At 39.5% G+C, this 24354-nt stretch overlaps 1 protein-coding gene across 2 annotated transcripts in view; it reads right to left on the bottom strand.

The window, feature by feature from the left end:
* The window catches only part of LOC126259874 (probable enoyl-CoA hydratase echA8), an 85692-nt gene extending 63775 nt beyond the window's left edge, over window positions 1-21917 (bottom strand). The window contains exon 1 of one of the 2 annotated variants that reach the window (XM_049956934.1): window positions 21636-21917. In XM_049956934.1, the coding sequence (XP_049812891.1) occupies window positions 21636-21735 (100 nt within the window). In that variant the 5' untranslated portion in view covers window positions 21736-21917. The remainder of the gene's footprint in view (window positions 1-21635) is intronic. The other variant, XM_049956935.1, reaches the window with a different exon arrangement.
* Window positions 21918-24354: the final 2437 nt, after the last annotated feature.

The raw sequence follows: 24354 nt of genomic DNA, 5'->3' as shown, positions 1-24354 counted from the left end.
TTCTGCTCAAGATACTTCATTATGTTTGAGCTAAGAATATGTTCTACGATTCTACAACAAATCGAATTCTAGGATATTGGATGAAAGTTTTGTGGATCACTTCTACTACCCTTCTTGTAGATGGGTGTGACCTGTGCTATTTTCCAAGAACTGTGTGTGGTTTTTCATTTGAGGGATCTACAATAGATTATAGTTAGAAGAGAGGCTAATACAGCCTCAAATTCAATATAGAATCTGGTAGGGATTCCATCGGGTTCTGGAGCTTTGCTCAGTTTTAATGATTCCAGCTGTTTCTCAACACCACTGGCACTAACGCTTATTTTATACATCTTTTCAGTGGTTTGGGGATTAAATTTGGGGCAATTCTCCTAGGTTTTCCTCAGTAAAGGAACATTTTAAAACAGAATTAAGCATTTCAGCTTTTGCTCAATTTCAGTTCCTGTCTCATTCGCTAGGGACTGGCCACTAACTTCGGTGCCACTAACAGCCTTTATACACGATCAGAATTTCTTTGGGTTCTGTGAAAGATCATTTGCCAATATACTGCTACAGTAGTCATTGAAGGCATCACACAGTGATATCCTGACAGCCATGCCTATTTCATTCAGCATCTCTGTATCTATAGCCGTACACTTTGTTTTATGCCTATTACACAGTGGTCCCTGTTTCTTTAGAAGTTTCTTTACAATGACTGTATAGCATGGAGGTTCCCTCCTATTATGGACTGTTCTACTAGGTACATATCTGTCCAGTTGCATTGTCAACTATTCTTTTAAACATGAGCCATAGTTCTCCTACAAGCTCCTGCCCTGTACTGGAAGTTTCCAGTTCCTCTTTGAAATATGACGCTACTGATTTTTTATCTAGTTTACTGAACATATATATCTTTCTGCTTCTTTTAGTTGTCCTTTGTTCTTTGGTGATCACTGTAGCCACAACCATGTCATGGTCACTGATACGAGTTTCAATGTGGACATCCTCCAAGAGTTTAGGTCCATTTGTTGCCATTAGATCCAATATATTTCCTAACTATCTGTTCTAGGCACTTTTAAGAGAAGGCATTTGTAATGTTTCAGAGGATGTCTTATCACATGCACCACTAACAAAACAATAAGTTTCCCAATTAATTGTTGGATGATTAAAGTCTCCACCAACAATTACAGTATGATTGGGGAACTTATGTACATGTGAACTAAGATTTTCTTTAAAGTTTTTGGTTACATCACAAGATAATCCTGGTGGGTGATAGAAGGATCCAATTACCATTTTATGCACACCCCTGATACTGAGTCTTGCCCAAACAATCTCATATGCATCGGCAATTTCTATCTTTGTGGATTCAGGTTACTTGTCTACTGCAACAAACATACCACCTCCATGTCCATTTGCCTATACTTTTCACATACACTTAAATTTTCCCCTAAAATCTCACTGCCATTAATTTAAGGTATTATGTGAGCTTTACAACTTTTCATGAGTGCCTCAAACTCTGGCACTTTGTTGCAAATGCTTTGGCAGTTTACCATTAGGATTTTAATACTCTCAACTAAGGAAAGCATTTCTTTTGACCCAGCACTGACGCTTCTGGGTTTCCCACAGCTATCGTTATATGGATTGGATGGAGCGTCATCTAATCTAAAAAACCCATGTGTGCACCCCACACATAGTCAGCTATCTGAGTAGCAGCCTCTGATGTTTAGTGCTCACCTGACCCATTAGGGGGACCCTACAATTCTCAACCCTATGGCACAAGTCCAGGAAGACACAGCCAAGCTTGTCACAGAACCATTACAGCTCCCATTCATTTCTTCCATTCGACACAGAACCAAATGGCTATGATCAGTTCTGGGGATTATGATGCAAATTGTGCACTTCGTTTAAATTCCCTGTGCAAGGCTGGTCTTCTCAACCTTCTCTGCCAGTTGCTGAAATGACTCAAATATGACCTTGGAGTCCACAACACAGGCATCATTTGTTGCAACATGTGCCACATTCTGCAGTTGGTTGCACCCTGTTCTCTCAATGGCCACTGGAATAGCCTCTTCAACATGTTGAATGAGGCTCCTAAGCATACACACTGAGTGCACCTGGTGTCCTTCCTATCCCTTGCTGCCATTTCCCTAAGGGGTACCACCATTTACGATATACCTGAACTGCTAACGATTAACAGACCACTACCATTTAGCATTTGCCTCCTCTTGACACTGAACAAAACAGGTTTCCCCAAAAGAGGTGAAGTGAGTCCCACTGGCTCTTGTTTCAGTTTATATGAGAGACAGCACCTCAAACTCATTGGTTAGGGGGATCGGTACAACACCCTGAGTCCTCCCCGGCCCCCATCCACCCTGTACAGGATGTCTAGATCTACCGTTGACATGCCACTCACAGTCAAGTGGATGAGTAATGACAGATCAAGTACTTTCTGCAGAGGAGACAGGATCTACAGAAGAGGATAGTACTTGATGTATCTCTGGTACTGGTATCGCAGGTACACGACTCTCAGGAGCTCTTCCAACTCACCAACTCACAGCACCTGCCAATCTTTTGACAGTAGTCAGGGCAATTTCCCGCTGTTTATGAATGTCAACCAATTCATCCATTGTTCGACAACAGAATTCACAGGGGCGCTCCATTTTGGCTGATGCAGTGCATTACAAGTCAGTGAACAAATAACTTTAAATTAAGCCTGGTGATTACCTTTTAATCTGCTGAGCTAAAAGGATGTAACACAATATGTTAGTTAGAATTACTACTACAGTAACTAAATCACAAACACCGATTTACTACAAATTGCTCGTAGATTATGCGAAGGATAATCAGAGCTTCCAAAAATTCTCAAATATGCACATTTATTTGCATTGAAATACAGTGAAATTTGGGGATGATGTATTCTTTGGCAGAACTGTGAATCACAAACGCTGATTTGCTGCAAAATAAATTGCGTATCCAAAACAATCGTACTGGAAACTTACAAAAATATAGTTTTGTAAGTCTCCAAAAATTCTCAAAAATAAACTATTTCTAATGTAACCATACAATTAAATTATGAAATGATTGGTTTGAATCATGAGAGGCCCACTGGTCTCAAAAATTTTAAAAGAGCACCATTAAGTTTAAGTTGTTGATAACAGTATGAGTTTATTGCAACACTCAACGAATGTTTGAAATTTCACAATACAAATGGGTATTGATACAATCAATGAAAGATCACACAGAAGCAAAGTGAATGGTAGAATAAGCAAATCTAAAACTTCAAATTGGCACACTGTTCTTGTAGGCGTGGTCTCACACAAAGGAAATTCTGAAGTCGCCTTTTATATAGAGGGGTCCAGAAAAATATAGATACTCTTTGATAGTCAATATGAATGGAACAAAATGACACACTGTTACCATTATTGCATGGAGGTAAGGTTATTTTATGTGTTCAAAGTGACCCTCATTAGCAGCCAAACAACATCAATACCACTGAACTGTTACCCGAACTATAGCTGTCAATGTTGCCAGTGTGATAGCCACACAGTACGCCTCGATGGTTCTTGTAGCTCATTCATTGTAGCTGGCTTCTGTTGATAAACTTCATTTTTCATGGTTTGCCATACTTAGAAGTTAAGAGGTGTAAGGTCCGGAGACCGTTCTGGGTATTCACAAGTTCCTCTTCGACCTATCCATTGCCCAGGTATATTTTCACCTCTATGGTAGTTAGGCAGAGTACCATCTTATTGTAGGTAAAAATCTTTCATTTCCAAACACCTCTCAGATGGCAAGTAAAATCAATGTTTGCAGCATTTGAAAATACACCTTACTAGTTACATATCTTTAAAGAATGGGCCAATCAAACTGTGCGATGACAGACCACACCACACATTAACACCCTGTAGATTAACATGTTTGTCCATGGGAATGTAAGGATTTTCAGGAGCCCATATATACAGTTGTGGCAGTTTAAAGTACTGTTCAGTTTAAATTGCGCCTTGTCAGACCAAATAAAAATCCCTGCAAACTGTTCATCCTCCCAATGCATGTCTTCAAATCACTCACAGTACTCCATCCTTGGATCCGGGTCATCCTTGTTCATGGTGTGTAGTGATCTAGGAATGTACATTTTCCACTTTGCAGCCTTCAGAATTCATTGCATGCTTGATTGGATCACACATATTTTTGAGGTGGCCTAAAAAAATGTTGCAACACAGCAATGTTGGAAGTTGGACTTACTGATGTTTTTGATCAGCCAGACTTTTTCTTATGCACATCCTGAAGAGTACCGTTGGCTTCAAAATCATCCCAAATAAATATGATAAATTGTTGTACATGTTGGTGGCTGAGTTCTGTGCACATTACATCATTGTCATTGTACCTCCATCATGTTTTTGTACTTCCAGTACCACTTCAATACGGCCGTGCATTGTTCAGACGACAATCTTACTGTATTCATTGGTGCACTGTCATCTGCTGGAAAACGCACACCACGATCTGTTGAGAAAAACAGTGGACTATGTTACCTCATGAAATTGCAAAGATATTAACTATCAAAGAGCATCTACATTTTTCTCAATCCCTCTGCATACAAATAAAAGTGTGCATTGCACAGATTTTTCATTTAGCTGATTCTGTGCACACTTCTACACTGGCATGCTGAAGAAGAACAATGCAGCATGAGTTTATCTCAATTAAAATCGGTAAAATGTGCAACACCAACAAAGCACATCTTCTGCCTGTTGCAGCTAACAATGCAACTGACTGAGGGGAAAAATTGGTGTTTATATGTCTCTCTATGCACCGTAATCTATAATATCTTATTCTCAGAATCCTTGTGTGACATATATGACAGTGACAACAGAAATGTTGAACAGTCTTCCTCAATACCCATTCCGTAATTCAACAAACATGTTTTCATGGAAACACCACTGCCATTCTCCCAAAAATTTGCATTTACAGGGTGACCATTATTGAACTATATGAAATAAAATCATCATAACTTCTGAACGGTTTGTGTTAGAATGTTCAAACTGCAAGGTTGTCGGTGGGCCATGATGGCAATTAGTGTGAATGTGTACGCACCTTGTTGTTGTCAGCCATTTGCATGAGAAAATATCATGGTACAGAGTGCCTGAGCATATAGTGCTTGTGAAGGCCTACTATGCAATGCATGCAATAACAGCCCAACTGTGGCTCACAGGAAGTTTGTGACCAAGTTCAAGCTGAAGACAGCTGGTCCAAGTGTGCTAACAATCAAGAATCTGATTCACAAGTTTGAGAGAACGGGTAGTGTTTATGATGACAGTATTGGCAATATTGGTCATCCAAAATGTGTGGAAATGCCTGATAACATCAAGAAGATATGTGCTGTGTTTCAAATCAGCTCCAGGAAATCAATCAGACGAGCTGCACAACAGGTGAGAATCAACCGGGAGACACTGAGAAATTGTTGAAGACTTGCATCTCTTCCCATACAAAATTCAATACCATGAGCCATTAATCCCCAGGGCCATGGAACAGAGGTTGTGTTTCGTCAACACTGTTGTCCACAGAACTGGTCAATAAGCAAAATTATCGTATTTGGGGTACTGAGAATCCGCATTTCATGATCGAAAAGTCTCTTCACCCTCAGCAGATGAATGTGTGGTGTCCATTGTCCAGTCACGGAATAATTGGCGCGACATTCCTTGATGGAATGGTTACTACAGAACAGTATGTGAAGGTTTTAGAAGATGATTTCATCCCCATTATCCAAAGTGACCCTGATTTCGACAAGATGTGGTTCACGCATGACGGAGCTTGACCACATCAAAGCAGGAGAGTATCTGATGTCTTGGAGGAGCACTTTGGGGACCACATTCTAGCTCTGGGGTACCCAGAGGCCACTGGCAGTGGCCTCAATTGGCCGCTGTGTTCTCCAGATCTGAACACATGCAACTCCTTTTTGTGGGGCTATATTAAAGATGTAGTGTGCAGCAACAACCCCAAAACCTTTGCTGAGCTGAAAACAGCCATTCAGGAGGTCATAAACAGCATCGAAGTTCTGACACTTCAGCAGGTCATGAAGAATTTCATTATTCGTCTGCGCCAAATCATTGCCAATGATGGCAGGCATTTCAAACATGTCATAACCTAAATCCAAATATCTGTAGTGACAATTAAATGTTTAATAAAGTGTCTGCACACCATAGTTTGTAACTAATTTATGTTTTTTTCATATAGCTCAATAATTGTCACCCTGTAAATATCTGAACATCCCCACTACAATATATATGAATATTATAACAATGAGTCATAATACAATGTACATAATTTAAGAGTAAAGGTAACAACTCACCAAATAGTAGAGGCACTGAGTTGACAACATACACATAAATAAAACTGACAACTTGCTAGCTTTCAGAGAAATCCTTTTTTTGAGCTAGAGCCACATGCACCTCCTCCTGCCCCAGCACCATAACTTTACTCACCTCGTCCCTACAGCCTCCCCTTCCTGTTTCATCACCTATAGCAGCCCACTAGCCCATTTCATTATCATCATCATCATCATCACTATCATCACGTGCTGACCCAACTCCTATCTCATGCAACTGCTGTCTCCCTCCAAGCTATTAGCCAATTTTCCCCAAAGGTCCCTCCCACTCCCTGCCTCCTTTCTCCACTCTCTCACTTCACCCCACACAACCGCTGATCCCAGTCAAGCTGCAGTCATGTTTGTGTGTGTCTCTGTGACTCAGTGTCTCCACTATTTGGGTGAGTTGTTACCTTTACTCCTACATTATTAACAATTTTATATGAGCTATATGAACCTGTTACAGTCATAGTAGTGTATCTCTGAGTTCTTCTGATGTTTATACTGTCATTCCTACTTGATAACAACTCCAAAGGCTTGATGTATACTCTAGAACTAGTCGTACTAGTGTCTTCTATGTGATTTCCTTTAGAGATGCTTTCCATTTTCACAGAACTCTTACAACAAATTTCAGTCCTTCAGTTCTTGTACCGATTATGGATTTAAAATTTTCATCTCATTTAAAATTTCTTGTAAATACTACAACTAAATATTTAAATAATGTGACAAACTCTAGATTTTGCCACTAATATTTCAGGATATTATGGTGTTATTTTGTGATATGCATTATCTTGTATTTACCCACATGTAAGGAGGGCTGCCCGTCATTACATCCAGAGGAAATTTTGTACAAGTCTATCTTCATTTCTTTGTGATTTAATAATGACATCAGCATCATCAGTGAGCAATTTGATAGTGCTGCTGATGCTCTCTGATACACTGCTTATGTGTATTTTGTATGGTCGCACCAGTGTTCCTATTATGCTTCCTTGGGCATGGCCAATTTCACTTTCATCACTGTTGAATATTTGCTATCCAGTACAATGTACTGTGTTCTGTCAGTCAAAAATTCATTGGGCCAACTGCATATCTGTGAAGATGTTCCATATGATTGTATCTTGATTATTATCTGATAAAATGGTCAAGTTTCAAACGCCTTTCAGAAATCTACGATGGCAGAACATGCCTGTTCATCTGCAACACCTGTTTGCAAGATCCCTTTATGAATAATGCATATTTGATTGTGTGTGTCAGATAGTCAATAGTGAAGGAATTGGGTGGAGGAGGATAGGTTGAGTAATGAGGAAATAAAATACTGTAGAACCATAGGCTCTTTACGTTTTAGAGGGTTTGACAGCAAATTTGGAAAACCGAAGTATGTGTTTAAGTAACTTTCTTAAGTATGTTTCTTGATGTTGCAGAAGAATTAGATGACTTCTCAAACATAATATTAGAACTAGTGAGCACATTTATGTTAAACTTAATATTTGATTATAGCTGTTTTTATTAATAGTGTAACTTTTACTTCCCATGCTCATAATTTATCAGAGTTCTGGTTAATTATGCCAACAGCCCTGCCGCATTGGTAACTCTGGTTCCCATCAGATCACTGAAGTTAAGCATGGTTGGACTTGGCTAGTACTTGGAAGTGTGACTGTCTGGGTCTGCTGAGTGCTGTTGGCAAGTGGGGTGCACTCAGCCCTTGTGAGGCCAATTGAGGAGCTACTTGCTGCGAAGTAGCAGTTCTAGTCATGGAAACTGACAACAGCTGGGAGAGTGGTGTGGCGATCACATGCCCCTTCATATCTGCATCCAGAGATGCCTGTTGGCTGAAGATGACACGATGGCCAGTTGGTATCGTTGGACCTTGCAAAGCCTGTTCAGACAGAGTTTATTAATTATGGAAGTTTTTTGTGTACGTACATCACTTAATGAGCAGATTAAGTGAATCTTCTGGGATGTTAGTCAAGAGAGCCACTTTGTGTCGATATTAAATTCATTTTCATATCACAAATTTCTTATTGGGGCGAGTAACCCTTAAATCTACATCAATTATCTGAGATACAGGTGTTTACAAAACTGCAGAGAATGACACGGTCAGCACCCTGCATGGGCCAGGTAAGAAGGTGGCTGCAACCCAAGCAAGCCATTAGTGGAGCTCAAGTAAAGAAGGCTCTGGGGACTTGTCTCCAGAGCTAAGTGATGTAAATAAGTAATATAAAATTGAGGAGTTACACTTGATGAGCTATGCTGATGACAATAGGCTTGAACAGACTTTGCGTGGTATCTGCATGACAACATGAACAATGAATGGAAATAAGAGAACCACACATTTGATTTTGATAATATGGAATGAGGTGATTATGTATGTGAACAGATGAACAGAGCATTAAGTGAAATGAAAGAGAGCTCAATCAGTAGTGGAAGGAGGCAGGAAGCAATGGAAAAGAAAAGAATTCCATTTACAAAAGTTAGAAAGAAGTAAGTAAGCAGTGAGAAAAGAAATACAGGAGTAAACATACAGATAATTTTGTCTAGGGTAGAAAAAGAGAGAGACAGAAGAGAAGAGATAATTGGACAGGGGACAGTAGACGGTTATGGAAAGTGAGGGAAGAAAATAAATGACAGAAAGAAAGAGTGCAAGAGGAGGAAGAGAGGGAGAAGGAAAGAGAGGGTAGAGAGCAGAAAGAAAGATACCAAAAAGGAAAGGATGGGGTGACGGGGATGGGGGTGGGAAAATTGAAAAAAGGAGAGAAAAGATAAGGAGGAGAAAAGTAAAATGCTTAGGGATGAGGTAACTGAATGAGTAAACATGGGAGAAAAAAGCATTTAAAACGGTAACATTTTCTGGTGACACAAACATACTAATCAAGGGTCCAAATTCAACCTTACCAGATACAGTTCAGGTTTTAGCTGAATAAGCCTATCACTGGTTCACAGCAAACTGTTTAAGTTTTAATCTCACTCAAACATATGAAAATTCCCTGCTTGCACCACAAGTAGACATTAATGATTATGCACCCAATGAAACACTGTGTGGAAACCTCATTATCATTCAGCTGAGTAACATGTTAAAATAGTCATTACATAGACAAACTAAATCAAGAAACTTGGTTTATTATTTTTTGCCCTTAGGAGTATCTGTCACTGAGTTGGCTTAAAGGCAAGAGTGTTTGCTTATTTTGGATATTTTCCCTCCTCACTGGTTGGTTGATTGGTTTAAGAGGGTGGGGGGACATACTGTCTCATGGAATTATGTTCTGTGGAAATGAACCCTAACTAAATAAAATATTTATTCCACAGAAGCAACCAGTACAAATATTGTGTAAAACTGATAACCAAACATCTTGCAGAGGGCCTTTTTATGGATATTAGAATTCTTACACTAATTTCCAATACATTTGCTCTTTAATGGTATCTGTAGCTGATAAGAAAAACCAGCTCAGCTGAACTGTAATATACACAGTCCTAAAATATGATACAAAAATAATTTTCATGTAGATTTTTCCTCCTGGTCTATGGTTCAGAGTGAGGTTATGAACACTGCTGTAATGGTATTCATCAGGGTCCCATCTAACATAAACCAACAAACTGGGAATCTTAATCAGTTCAAAAGAAAATTAAAATGTACCTCATTAGCCATTCTTTCTACAAATTATCTAGAATTTGGATTCATGAAGCATTATAGTGATAGCTTATTATTAAAATAATATGCAGACTAAGTTTCAATGTATTGTCTCTGTTAAAGTATATCTTGATTTATTTCACACCCTTAAATGTTCGGCGCAGTGGCTAGCACACTGGACTCGCATTCGGGAGGACGACAGTTCAATCCCGTGTCCAGCCATCCTGATTTAGGTTTTCCGTGATTTCCCTAAATCGCACCAGGCAAATGCCGGGATGGTTCCTTCGAAAGGGCATGGCCGACTTGCTTTCCTAATCCGATGAGACCGATGTCCTTGCTGTCTGGTCTCTTCCCCCAAAACAACCCCAAGCCTAAATGTTCATCTACAGAACACAACAATGAATGAATAAATAACTACGAGAGTGACACATAATGCACAACCTGAGAGCTGAGACAGAGAAAATTTAAGGCAAATAACAGAAACTATAGCATCTGGTGGAAAAAATAAGAAAAGAGAAACAAGCAGGCCAGGGACAGAGACAGTAATTACAACAAAGTATGGCAAGATGCATTTTGCAGAAAGGGTAATCTTTAAGATTTTGCAGAGAACAGATAACTACAGCCAACCAATTTCTCACAACAATTTTAAAGACTATGAAAACAAAAAAAAGGGTGGTTGGTTGGTTGAATTGTAGGAGGGGACCAAACAGTGTGGTCATCAATCCTAACCAATTAGGCAAGGGAAAATCATGGAAAACCTGAATCAGGATGGCTGGATGCGGAGTTGAATCGTGGTCCTCAAGAATGCAAGTCCAGTGTGCCAACCACTGCACCACCTCGCTTAGCAGAACAAAAAAAGGGCCAAAAATCCAAAATAAACTCTTCCAATTTAGCAGGAGAGATAGAATTAGTAGTGGGAGTATTTAAATGCCACTCCTCCAACTTTACTTGAATGCGCCAAAAAATTTAAGAAACAAGTCTGGTCAGAGAGGAAGCAAGAACACTGCTGGTAGAACATACATACATGATAAAAGTTACCAGTCCTGGTTGGGAATATGGAAAAGATTTCTTTTGCAACTTACTGATAGAGTGTGGTACAAGGAGGAAAGAAGACCTTATTCACAGTTTCTGAGAAGCTGCCAATCTGAATCCAGGGGTATGCTTTGATAGACTGGGCATGGACAGCAGATGAGGTATGGCCTTCCCTTGAAAACACAGACATATTGAAAGGACAACTGTCTGAGAAAGGTGGCTATGTTTGGAGAGTTACCACATTATTATTTTCAATATGCTTTTTTGTCTCTGGATAATGTGCACATGGTGAGCTTAGATGTCAGATGTGTGTGTTTATAAGATCATATTTTTGTATCTTTCTTCAGTTGGAAGAGCTCCAGTCTTCATGGTAGACATACATTGATAAAGTGTAATTACATTATTCTGTCTTTCTTCTTTTAGGAAGAGGTTTATCAAGGGGAGTATGAGTAGATACTACATGGTATGCAAGGGAGGAATCACAGAGCTTAAGCTGTTTTATTTTGAAAATATTTTCTTAGATTGTTTAGTTCTGTTGTGCAAGAGACTGACCTCAGAAAAGCATAGGTTGTAGATTTTCTTTTGAGTGATGCCTCTCATATTGTTGCAACATTAAAGGAGAGTACTTGGTAACTACAGTACAAAGCATTCTGTCAGTACAGTCAACTAGGTAGATCGATAAAAAAGTGAATTTATATTATCTTATATGTCAATGGGTGCAAAAAATGTAATTTTAAGCTATGTTTCTCTTTTGATTTATCATGATACATCTAGAGACTAACCAATCTCACACACCTCCAGTGTCTGATACTAGAGTTTTTTATGTCTGTTTTTGTAATTAGGAACTACTCCCAGTAGACACTGAAAAGAGGGGGCACTGTAAAGCCTAATTAAAAAGGCTGTAAGCCTATCTCCAATATTATAATAAGCAGGGAGGGCAAATATGGAACGGGGTATCTGAAGCAGAGGGTTTCACAAGGCTCTCATCTAATACGCTTAAAGTGAGCAGACTATGGGTGCACAAATGAGACAGCAGGACAGACAAGCAAACACACTGTAATCCGGTGACCTTACGCTGTATTGGCAGAAGATACTCATCAGAGAGAGTAGGTGGTTATAGTACTGTGGCTGCCTAAGGAGGTACAGATTATTAGAATCTTGGGCCATTAATATGTTACAGAATATCAACAGCAGATTAGGAAACCCAAAGTATATGTCTTCTTGCAGTATTTTCTTAGCCTGATGTGGTTGAAATATTGGATGTTGTGTCACCAATTTAGGAGTAAAGGAGACCACTCACCAAGTAGTATAAGTATTGAGTTGTCAACAGGCATACAAAAAAAGAATGAAAACTTGCTAGCTTTCAGATGAATCCTTTGGGTGGTGGCCATTCTTTTCGTGGACAGTTACGAGGGCTATCCACAAAGTACATTACGTTTTCGTTTTTGTCCATTAGGGGCAGGGCTAGCGTGGCCATCTTGGTGTCATGGCATTCCGCCGCTCAGCCGGCATCCTGCCGTGCTAGTGAGAGGTTCGTGCTGTACTCCGTTGACTTACTGTGACAGTTTGAAATGTCAGCATTAATTGAAAATGCCGCGAAGTGTGAAGTGTGTGCTGTAATAAGGTTTCTGACTGCAAAAAACTGTACACCGATAGAAATCTATCGGCAGCTTTGTGAAGTGTATGGGGACAACATAATCATTGAAGGTGGAGTGCGTCAATGGGTCATAAAATTTAAAAATGGCCGGACTAACGTTCACGACAAAGAGCGAAGTGGAAGACCCAGCATAGTGACTGCCGAACTTGTCGAAAAAGTCGATGCTGCGGTCCGTGAAAACCGTAATTTCACAATAACAGAACTCTCTATGAGTTTTCCACAAATTTCACGAAGTTTGTTGTCAAAATCATTACCGAAAAGCTTGGTTACAAGTTTTGTGCAAGATGGATGCCAAAAATCTTGACAGAGATTCACAAAAATCAGCTAATGGCTGCAGCGTTAACTTTTTGGACGCTTACGAGAAAGATGGTTACTCATTACTCAATCGTATTATTACTGGTGACGAAACATGAGTTAAGCATGTGAACTGCAAGACAAAATTACAGTCAATGCAGTGGGGGCACACAAATTCCCCCCAAAAACCCAAGAAATGCATGCAGACAACGTCGGCAAGGAAGGTGATGGTGACTGTCTTTTGGGACAGAAAAGGTGTGATTTTTGTGGATTTCCTGGAAAGAGGCACTACAATAAACTCTCAAAGGTATTGCCAAACTCTGCACAACCTCAAAAGAGCAATACAAAACAAGTGCAGGGGAAAGTTGGGCTCAAAGATCTTGCTGGTTCACGACAACGCCTGGGCCCACACGGCAAATGCCACTCGTGAAGTTCTCGAATCTTTTAAGTGGGAGTTGTTTCCTCATCCACCGTACAGTCCCGACCTGGCACCGAGTGACTTCCACTTATTCCCAGCAATGAAGAAGTGGTTGGCTTTGCAGCATTTTGATGACGACGCCCAGCTTCAAGAAGAGGTAACCACGTGGATGAAGGCGCAGGTGGCCGAATTTTACGACGAAGGAATTTCCAAGCTCGTCCATCGCTACGATAAGTGCCTTAATTTAAATGGCAACTATGTAGAAAAGTAGTATTTAAGTGTGGCTTTCATCTGTATATAATTAAAAATATTCCAATACTTTATTTATTTTTAATTCCAAAACGTAATGTACTTTGTGGATAGCCTTTGTATTTGGTGGTCATGCTCACATAAAAATGTGCATAAATTGTAAATGAGCTAGTATATGACATGGTTGCTTTGTTATGTGGCCCTGCTGCTAATGGTATAGAATAAGGTTGTGATAGGACAAGGGAAGGATATGCAGAGTGGTGGATATGGCAGGTCTTGCACCTGGGTCCTCCACAGGAATATGAGTCCTTGGGCAAAAGGCTGGGAGTAGGAGTGACATAGGAATGAGCAAGGATGTTGTGTAGGTTGGGTGGCCAACAGAATATCACTTTAGCAGGGGTTGGAAGGATGTCCCTCATTTCCAGGCATGATAATAGATAGTCAAAGACCTGGCCTCTAGATCATGAAGGTATCATCAATGAACCTTAATCATACAAGGGGTTTGGGGCTTTGGAAGGCTAGGAAGGTTTCCTCTAAATGGGCCATAAACTGGTTGGCAGATTGGTGCAATGTGGGTGCCTATGGGTGCGCCATGGGTCTGTTTGTTTATCTTTCACTCATAAGAGCCAAAGAATCCTCTCGTCATTCCATAACACATTTTCCTGGCCTCTTGACCATGAAGGTATCATCAATGAACCTTAATCATACAAGGGGTTTGGAAGGCTAGGAAGGTTTCCTCTAGACGGTCCATTAACTGGTTGGCATAGAAGGGTGCATGTGGATGCCTATGGGTGTGCTATGGATCTGTTTATGTATCTTTCCCTCAAAGGAGAAAGATTAAGAGCCAAAGACATGCTCTCCTCATTCCATAACACATTTTCCCAATCTGCTTACCTGGTCCTCCTCAGCCCAAGGTGCCACCTTCCTGGACACTGACCTCCATCTCTCCGATGGCTCAGTGCACACTTCTGTCCAAATCAGGCCCACTAATGACTATCAGTGCTTGCATTTTGAAAACTGTTGTGTCTTACCCTACTCCATCAGAGCAGGAACACCTGTGAAAGCAGCCATGTCATATGCTAGCTCCGCTGCAATTTCTGCACAGCATTTTATGCGGGCATGATCATCAACCAGTTGTCCACTAGAATGAATGGCCACTGTCAAACTGTGGGCAAGAAAAGATTGCTCACTCATTAGCAGAACACAACAAGTTCAAAATAAACAGTTGCTTCACAAATCATGCCATCTTGATTCCTTCCGTCCCGTACAAGGTTTTTGGAACAATGGAGATGGGAATTAGCCTTGAAACATATTCCTTGCTCCTGTAATCCTCCTGGCCTCCATCTCCACTAACCCACTACACCCACATCCCACACACTCTGCCCAACAGTCACCACCTCTCTATTCAAGCCTTCATGTCATTATTGCTGTGCGCTACATGACCTCATTGTCTCTGGTGCCCAAGTTTCACATTCTCAGCCCACGCACCTGCTACCTCTCCCTTCCATGTTACTATCCTACATACCTGATGCTTCCTTCCAATCCAACAGCTACTCCTCCTCATCTGCTTCCTCCTGTTTCCTGCCTCTTTCCCCATGCACCCAGCCACCCCAACGTAACCACTCACCCCAGTTCATAACCAAATTGCAATCCTGGCATTGCCTGTTCACTGCCCAGGGCATATGTGTATTATTTGTATTCTACCAGAGCTTTGTCCAACATATTTATACTGGATGTTATGTCAATAAACACAGAAATGAAGCAGTCCTGTTATGGATATTAAATTTAATGACTGATTGTAACTGTTTTTCTTGGTAGTGTAGCTTTGATTAACTATGTTCACAACTTCAGTTCTCACTAGTCGTAGAAATCATCCAAAGAACAATCTGAGATGATGATCTGGAACAATAGTTTCAGATGCATCTAACAGCCCAGCAAGCAGCATCTTGCTGAAACTGAAAAACTACCAAAACCATCATACCTGTAGGAGCAGCGGTCATTAATGGGAAAATAAATTATTACATATCTCAGTTCACATTCTGGTAACTGAAGCTCTTCACTTTATTATTTTCTTTCTTCTGTCAGTGGCATCATCAGCCCGTAACTGTTCTTGAAGTTCATTTGTTTCCAACTGTATTAATCTGTGCATGTCTCCACCACTTTAATAAATATGAGCATTGTGGAACTGTCTCAAAATTATACAGCACCATTTGTTAGCCTTTTTGGCCGATTTCATAATCCTTCCTCTGGCGCCAGTTTTTAGAACTTTTTTTTTTTTTTTTTTTTTTTTTTTACTATTTATAATTAGAAACCCATTCTGATACTTCATCTCCATTCTGTTACTACAATCTGGATTTTTTTTTTTATGTATTCAGAAGGACCTAATTCTTTAAATCTTTTAACGGGTAGAGAGTTAGTATCACCCAATGATTCACTGTGTTCCTCTAAACATATAAATTACAAGGTTGTAATAAAGGAAGTGCATACACTAATATCAGACATATGGGAAACTGAAATCATGTCAGATAACTGGAAAATTGAAACAATAATCCCCGTTTATAAGAAAGGAGATAGAACTGCATATGAAAACTACTGAAGTATAACACTACTAAGCATGGCTTAAAAGGTCATCATATGTTTACTAAATCAAAGGATTCGGAAATGCACGGAAGGCATACATGGGGAACATCAGTGTCACTTTCAACCAGACAGAGGAACAACTAATCAAGTACTTGCGAACAGAAAACTGATGGAAAATTTCTATGAGCATAATATAGACCTACACTTCCTACTCATTGATTTCAAATCAGCCTTTGACAGCATCAGGTGGCAAGAATTATACAGAGCGCCAAGGGAAGTTGGCTAGACTATTAAATCCAATCGGAATCGCACTGACAGAGTCAAGAGCTAAAGTATAGATATTCAACAGGACAAATGAAAGATTCATCTTTAATAAATAAAGGAGTGAAGCATGGTGACAGTCTCTCCAGTGTCATATTAAACATATATCCCTGCACAGCATGGTAAATAAAATCAATAAAAGAGGCACCATATCCATGAAAACCAGCCAGTTATGTAAATATGCTGAAGACATAGCAATAGTATGAAGAGATTCTAACACACTTACAGAAATACCTGGCAATGGAAACAGAAGTTTTAAAAATCAGCTTCATCACAAATAAACATAAAACAAAATGTATAGTAATGTCATGCTCTGAGGCCAGAAGAACCCCCAAAAATCTAAATATAAATGGGAAGTACTTCAAAGGGGTTTCATCTTTTAGTTACCTGGAAGGCTTAATACCCAATGATAACAACATCTGAAAGGCTATACAGGAAAGGATACAAGCAGAGAGCACAGCTTACTTTGCAGCTCTACAACTCTTCGAAAACAGTCTTTTTATAAGAAGAATGAAATTCTTAGTACATAACTCCCTAGTTCACCTGGTTGTCACACATGGGTCCGAGGTACGGACACTGACAGAAGATGATGAAAATGCTTTAAGAACCTATGTGTGAAAAGTACTACGTAAAATGTATGGCCCAATGAGGGAGGAAGAAGACCAGAGGATAAACTGTTACACTGAGTAATAAGCATTAATACAAGGAAGAGAGATAGTAACATTTGTCAAATCACAATGAACATAATAGCTAGGACATTGAGAGAGAATAGCAGAGGATAGAATACAACAGAAAATGATGAAAAGTATCATCCATGCTACTAGACCAAAAGGGGAGACCTAGAAGAAAGTGGATTGATGATGTAACGGAGCATCTCTCTCACCAGCAAAGGAGTCCAGGGATGGAAAACAATTGAAAAAACCAAGAAGCGTAGAGGAAAATAAACGAAGAAGCCAAAGGTCACAAAGAATGGTAGCGCTACAGAAGAAGAATTGTGATATGTGCTTAAATACTAAATACAATGGGATGCTGACCTACAAGGTTCTATTATCTTCATATTCTAGGTAGTTTGAGGAAGAAAGATTTCAGGAAGCTGCAGAACAATCAAATCTGGATAGCTAGACAGGGATTTGAACATTGCAGCTCCTGAGTGCATGCTCAGTGCCTTAGCATTAACCACTTATCCCATGATGCTCCAACAGCCAGTTTTCACTGACAACACACTACATTCTGTCTCTTTAAGATGATCTCAATCCACACACACACACACACACACACACACACACACACACACACACACACACACACACACACACAGAGAGAGAGAGAGAGAGAGAGAGAGAGAGAGAGAGAGAGAAAACAAGGTTCCTTTACGCATGGCTCTAAACTGCGTTGGGTAAGGGGCACAAGTTGACTTTTCAGCTGATAGTTTTGATCAGAAACCATGCTGGATGCTAGAGAGCAAAATGTTTTGTTCTGTAACATTATCTTATACCCCCAGTATATTATAGACTCATAATGTATGTTTAGATGAGCTTCTTAATAGGACATTGTTACGCCAGTTGCTGATTCCACTGTGTTGCATCACATCTGCCTATCTATAGATTTACACTTTGCTTTATATCTGTTGTAAAGCAAGTGTTTTCATTTAATAAGCTTCCTAATGCTACTGATATGCCATGGTGATCTGCCATGCTTATTTATTTTCTAGTTACATATTACTGTAAAGTGTGATCAACTACTCAGTTTTACTGTATATTAGAGGCATTTTGCAAGGCCCTTATCTAAAATAAATGTTTCCAGCTCCCATTACAAATATTTCGATGTCAAGTTTGCAATCAAACGTAGATTTTTTTGCTCATTTCTACAATGCTTTGTATCCTCGTTCATTTATTTATGTTATGATCACTGTTGCTAGAATTGCATACAACAGTTGGCCCTGGTCTCTTGTGTATACATTCTCAAGAAAGCTCAACCAATCTGTAGCTGACAAATATGTCTCCACCACAACTGGAATTCCAAATTACATACCTGACACCTTTTCCATGGATATTAATGGGAGCATTTCAGAGACGTTGCTTTAGCCCTATAAAATCATATTTTCCCATTGCCTGATATTCAGTTAATACCTGTGTATTGTAATTATAGGCTCATCTTGTTGATTATTCTTTGTAATCTGAGTGTTTTATCTCGGATACTGGTACAGAAGCACACTGTATAATGTATTTTAAAGGATTTATTTATTACTGAAGTACAATATCACAAAATATTTGTGTATATGGTAGAATGGTGGAGAAAGTACATAAACAAGGCAATAAAATGCACAGAAAAATGCTGCTGTCACATTCTTGTATCTGATAAATGACACTGATGACTGACAAGAAGTGAAAAGGTGTGCACATATCTATTGCAGCTGTGCTGGGCCATACAAGATCTCTATGTTTTGACTGCCTTTGCTGAATGTGATAGTAGAGTCAATGACACTCAATAACCACTAGCCACAGGCATCAATTAGTGTCCAGTACTTTGCTCATCTTAAAAATAGGTAACTTAGAAAATGTGTAGGATGGTACTGTATCTTATGGTTCACTGAAATGGGAATGACTTTGACATTTAACATGTCATGAAATGACAATTTCAGAGGCTGGTCTCATGCAGATATGATTTTATGTATACAGGCTGTAGCAGTGAGTAAAAAATGTGTACGAAGGCCGGGAATCGAACCCAGGTATCCTAGGCTCGTGCATTAGCCACTAGGGTACCTTGGCACAGTGGTTCACACAACTGCACAGATTATCCTGGCACTTCTGCCTCCTCGACATGACTCTCACTGTTGCCACAGCCTACTTTAAATTCCCCCTTGCACCTGAACAGAATTTCTGAGACTCTCCATGTTCTGGAATAGCACCTCAGGATTGAACATAAATGGGGGACCCAGCCTGAAACCCAAGTGCAGGCACTTAAACAAATAACTTTATGGGCCTCATATAGACATAATTTTCTGTATATAGACTGAAGCGGCAAGTGAAAATTTGCACCAAGGTACCTTGGTCTCATACAAATATGATTCTATGTATATAGACTGAAGTAGCAAGGGAAAATTTGTATGGTGGTTCCTTGGTCTCATACAGATATGATTTCATGTATATAGACTGAAGCTGAAGGTAAAAATTTGTACCAAGGTGCCTTGGTACAAATTTTCACTCAGCACTTCAATCTATCTACACAAAATCATATCTGTATGAGACCCATAAAGTTTCTGAAACTGTGTCATTTCATTTATATAAGTACCTGCACCTGTGTTTCAGGCTGGATCCCCCAGCTATGTTCGATGCTGAGGTGCTATTCCAGAACACGGAGAGCCTCAACAATTCTGTTTGTGTGCAAGGGGGAATTTAAAGTAGATTGAGACAGCAGTGAGAGTGAGGATCAATGTGGGTTGCATGCCAGGTTAATCCGTGCAGCTGTGCGAACTGCTATTCTAAGGTAGCTAACACACCTGCCTAATTAGCAGGAGACCCAGTTCAATTTCCCCGTCTTGGCAAAAATGTTAACTCACCACTTCAGCCTGCATATATAAAATTTAATATGTCATTCCAAATGAAATTGTAGGAATGCATATAAGGCATAGGAAAGTGTGTTGATGAGACACTCCTTTATGAATCACACAGAACATTAACCCTAGAGTACTAAACCCTCATAAAATTTATGATTGCAGTTGATACCAATTCACAGTTCCCTACGATCTGGTATTGTCAGCATTGGGTGTAAAAAAAGTAATTTTGTACTTTTTTGTGTGGGACATACCATTGAAGGCCTTATAATCGTAATTAATTGGTGTTTAAGCTATAAATTATGACTTTCTTTGAATAAAATATGGAATAGCCTAGTAAAATTTACTATGGTTTAGTAAAAATTTATTTTTTTCTCCTTTAGTGTTCTGGGGTTAAATGATTATCAAATGTGTATGATCATCCTGACAGATGCAACAGACCCTGAACGAATTTTTCGCTCTGCAGCAGTGTGTGCACTGATGTGAAACTACATGGGAGATTAAAACTGTGTGTCACACCGAGACTTGAACTCAGGATCTTTGCATTTTGCGCCCAAGTACTCTACTGAATGAGCTACCTATGCCCAACTCACAACCTGTCCTCAGAGCTTTCACCCCCGCCAAGTACCTCATCTCCCACCTTCCAAACTTCATAGAAGCTGCCCTGTGAAACCTGCGGTACTAGCACTCTTGGTAGAAACTATAATGTGGAGACATGGCTTAACCACAGCCCCTAGTATGTTCCCAGAAAGAATTTTTCACTTTGCAGTGGTGTGTGCGTTGATATGAACCGTCCTGGCTTCTGTGAAGTTTGGCAGGTAGGACATGACGTAGTGGCGTGGAGCATTTGCCCACAGAAAACAAAGGCCCGGAATTCAAGCCTCGGTCTGCCCACAATTTTAATCTGCCAAAAAGTTTCATGATAGGCCCTATTTTTAAGCCAATTGCACCTACAATATACCATACCATTCTTCGATCAAACTGTGCAAAAATTGCCAACTCGAATAACATCACACGTGTTAACTCCTTCTTTCAGCATGTTCTGGCCGATTCCGTCATGAAGGAGAACCTTTAGTGACAGTGGGCCATGCGAAACGTACAGTAGCGTTCGTCGGCTTTCACTCGTCAATAATGATGCTGTGTTGTTGTAAACCTTCTGACCAAAAGCTAGCGGATTATATGGCTTTTTCATTGGTCTTACTTTAAGTTTCAGGGAAAATTGGTGACTATATTTTACAGCAAACATGTCACTTCCGCAATGGAATAGTTGTCATTTTAAAATGGCAGTTCGATTGTGTCACTTCAATGCTTCTGTTACAATCACAATATTAAATGATTTTTTATTTTTATTAGTTCCTGACGCACGCGAAGCTGCGCTGTTTTCGGAATATACTGATGCACCCTATCAAACATTAATGCGAAACGGCAACAATGAACAACATTCTATAGTTGTACAGTATCACTAAGAATGAGGTATGTTCATTAACTTTTTAAAAAAATATCTTATTTATTTCTGGAATCAGTGATGAGCCTAGTGAATTTGTATGCAGTACTCTTTGAAATCATTGCTGAACTAACCATCTGCCGTTGAATACGCCTTTTTCTGTAAGTATTGGTAGTTTTTCCTCGACAACTGTTTTCGTAGGCAACTGACAATAAGTTTCCGAGAGTAAGCCATTTAATCGCTTACCATGTACCCAACACGACCCCTAACCACAAAATTCAACACAAGCACTTTTATTTACAAACATTCACATAGACACCAGAGATCTTCCATTGGAGATTTTAATTTTTACTTCGCGCTGGCACACTATGGCCTTGCTTTGAGCTTTGACAATTATGACGACTCTACGTTCAATGAAAACTTGCACATGTATCTCCTACAAGCCCCCGACCTGTGGAAACATCCTAACGGCTCACTGTCATGCCAGCTGGCAGAAGAGTCAGAAAAGTTAAAAGCCGTTTGTTTTACTGGCCGCATGCACCTTGCTCCACCTTTAACAAGAGCTTCGAAAACTGCACTAGATGGCTAAGTTCTCATATTGCATTCTTTAGCAAGACAGTGTCACGACTGTAAAATGAGTTATATTTTCAGCTACATAAATAAATATTTTGTACATTGGAAAATGATTGTGAACATCATGGTAGGAGTCTCATACTAGCCTTCAGCAAATCCGTTTAACCACCGTGTAGTATAATAACAATATTTTTTTTAAATAAGCCTATAAGACATAGAAATTTATTCGTCTAGTTTCAACATACAGCTTAAATTGCATAAGTTGTACTGAACAAGTCACTGAATGTAAATGTTACAGTGAGTGGAAGCAGAAAATTTATTTCTGCCTTTGGAGATTTAAAGCTACCTTTGACTTGAAATAAAATCCCACCAAAACTTCACAGTGATTCTATTGACACAATTGATGGCTGGTTCTGTATATTGCCACAAAGTTTTGTTACAAAATTAGATCTACAGCACCAATTCTCTCTCAGAACCATGACAGAATAAAATTAAGGTAGAACAGTTGAGAAAAGAGCCTAATTTCCGGATGCACCTTCAGAGCATTGCAAATATTTTGACATTTTGGAATTAAACTGGACTCATAGCCTGTTAAGGTTTATGGAATTAAAATGTAGATGCAAGAATACAAAGGAACAACTTTTATTACGCCTGAATATACAGAGAAGTGTATTTAATGACGGATAAACAATGAATAAACAATAGGGGGTTACGCCCAAGGAACATCAAAAGAAATGCGATTGTGGTGCCATCACAGTCTGATAACAGTCGCGACACAACGTCTTGTTTTTGTTACCCACTGCGACAGAAGCGCCCAAGGCGGCCAGCAAGCGACACATCTGAATACGATATAAGATGAGTACGAATATTAATGTTTGTGTTGATTTCTAGCATAGTTTTTACAATAGGGAATCTATTTAGTGCCATAAAAAGCGACAACTACTACAAAATTTGTAATACTTTAGTTTCCTAAGGACCCTGGAAGGTACGAAACGGTACATTACAGTACAGTTTATTTACAATTATCTTGTAACGTACAGTATTTACCGAATAATGTTGTTTTCCTTTAAGAGCAAAAAGTTGCTATTTAACGTGGAAAGAAATGGCTTTTTGCAGGAAGATGTATGTCTAATCAACAAAGTGGAGTTTTTCTCGCTACACTTTCAGCCAAATCATTGAATTTAAAAGGGAGGAATCCAATGTGGAATGTAATGCCTACATTATTTGATGTATAAAATAAGCCACCACAGCCATAGCTTAAGAGAAAACAACACAGACGTAATAATAAATCGTCAGAAACAATAAAACTCTGACAGAGGCCTAGGGGGCATCACAGGCTGACTTCCACACATAGTGGGTCAGTCGCCAAGACTTTGTGACACTGGTGAAGTCAAAGTTATGAATATTGAGCTCTGTTTGGCGTCCTTGTGTATTTCATGATTTGTGGGACTCGGTGCTGGGTGCTACATTGGATATTTCCAGGTCTATCAGATATCTTCCACATCACACATTTGTGCTTGGTGGCTTACTGAAATAATTGCTTCAGCCTAATTATCTGAGCTAAGGCTCAGTTACTTCAGATTATTTATATTTCTGATCAGTCGAATATTTTGCTGTACATATAATTGTGCTTGTACTGGGGATTTCTGTGTACCACTGAGAACATCACTGTGGTGCATTTGTCTTTGCTATAAGCAGTGTGAAAGACTAAATTCAGTGGTTAACCTAATGTTAGGCTTTTCCATTGATATGTCCGTCAGCTTTCTTATGCCATAGTGTTCTGAGAAATGTTTTGGCAATAAGCCATGGCAAAAAATTTTCAGGTTAAAGTGTGATCTTAAGTGTTTTGAGGGATTTTGCATTTAATCGTTTAATTTATATTTTGTTTATTTTAACAGAAATTTCGTCTACAGGGTGGTCCAAAAGTCCAGAAACACCCTCATAAAATTCAAATGGAGTAGCAAACAAGGAAGCAGAGTCGCTACACACGAGGAACGGGAAGGGGGAAACTTTATAGGCTATGCCACCAACATGGCGGCCATCTTGAAAGCCGCCATCTTGGATTCAACTCCAAAATTTCAAATGGGAATGTGGTCATGTGACATATCAAACAGATAGAGAATTTCACCAGAAAAACAATGCCGTTGTTATTTTAAACATAGCTTTATTCATTCTCGGGTTATAGCCAGTTACACGTGGTAGTGGTGGGACGCTCGGCAACATGTGTGTTATGTGCCGAAGAGAGATTACGCCGATGTTACACAGTCCTGAGAGACCAAC

Source organism: Schistocerca nitens, chromosome 5 (assembly GCF_023898315.1).
Source record: "Schistocerca nitens isolate TAMUIC-IGC-003100 chromosome 5, iqSchNite1.1, whole genome shotgun sequence".
NCBI classification, from domain to species: domain Eukaryota; kingdom Metazoa; phylum Arthropoda; class Insecta; order Orthoptera; family Acrididae; genus Schistocerca; species Schistocerca nitens.
This window is presented reverse-complemented; position numbering and strand designations above follow the sequence as displayed.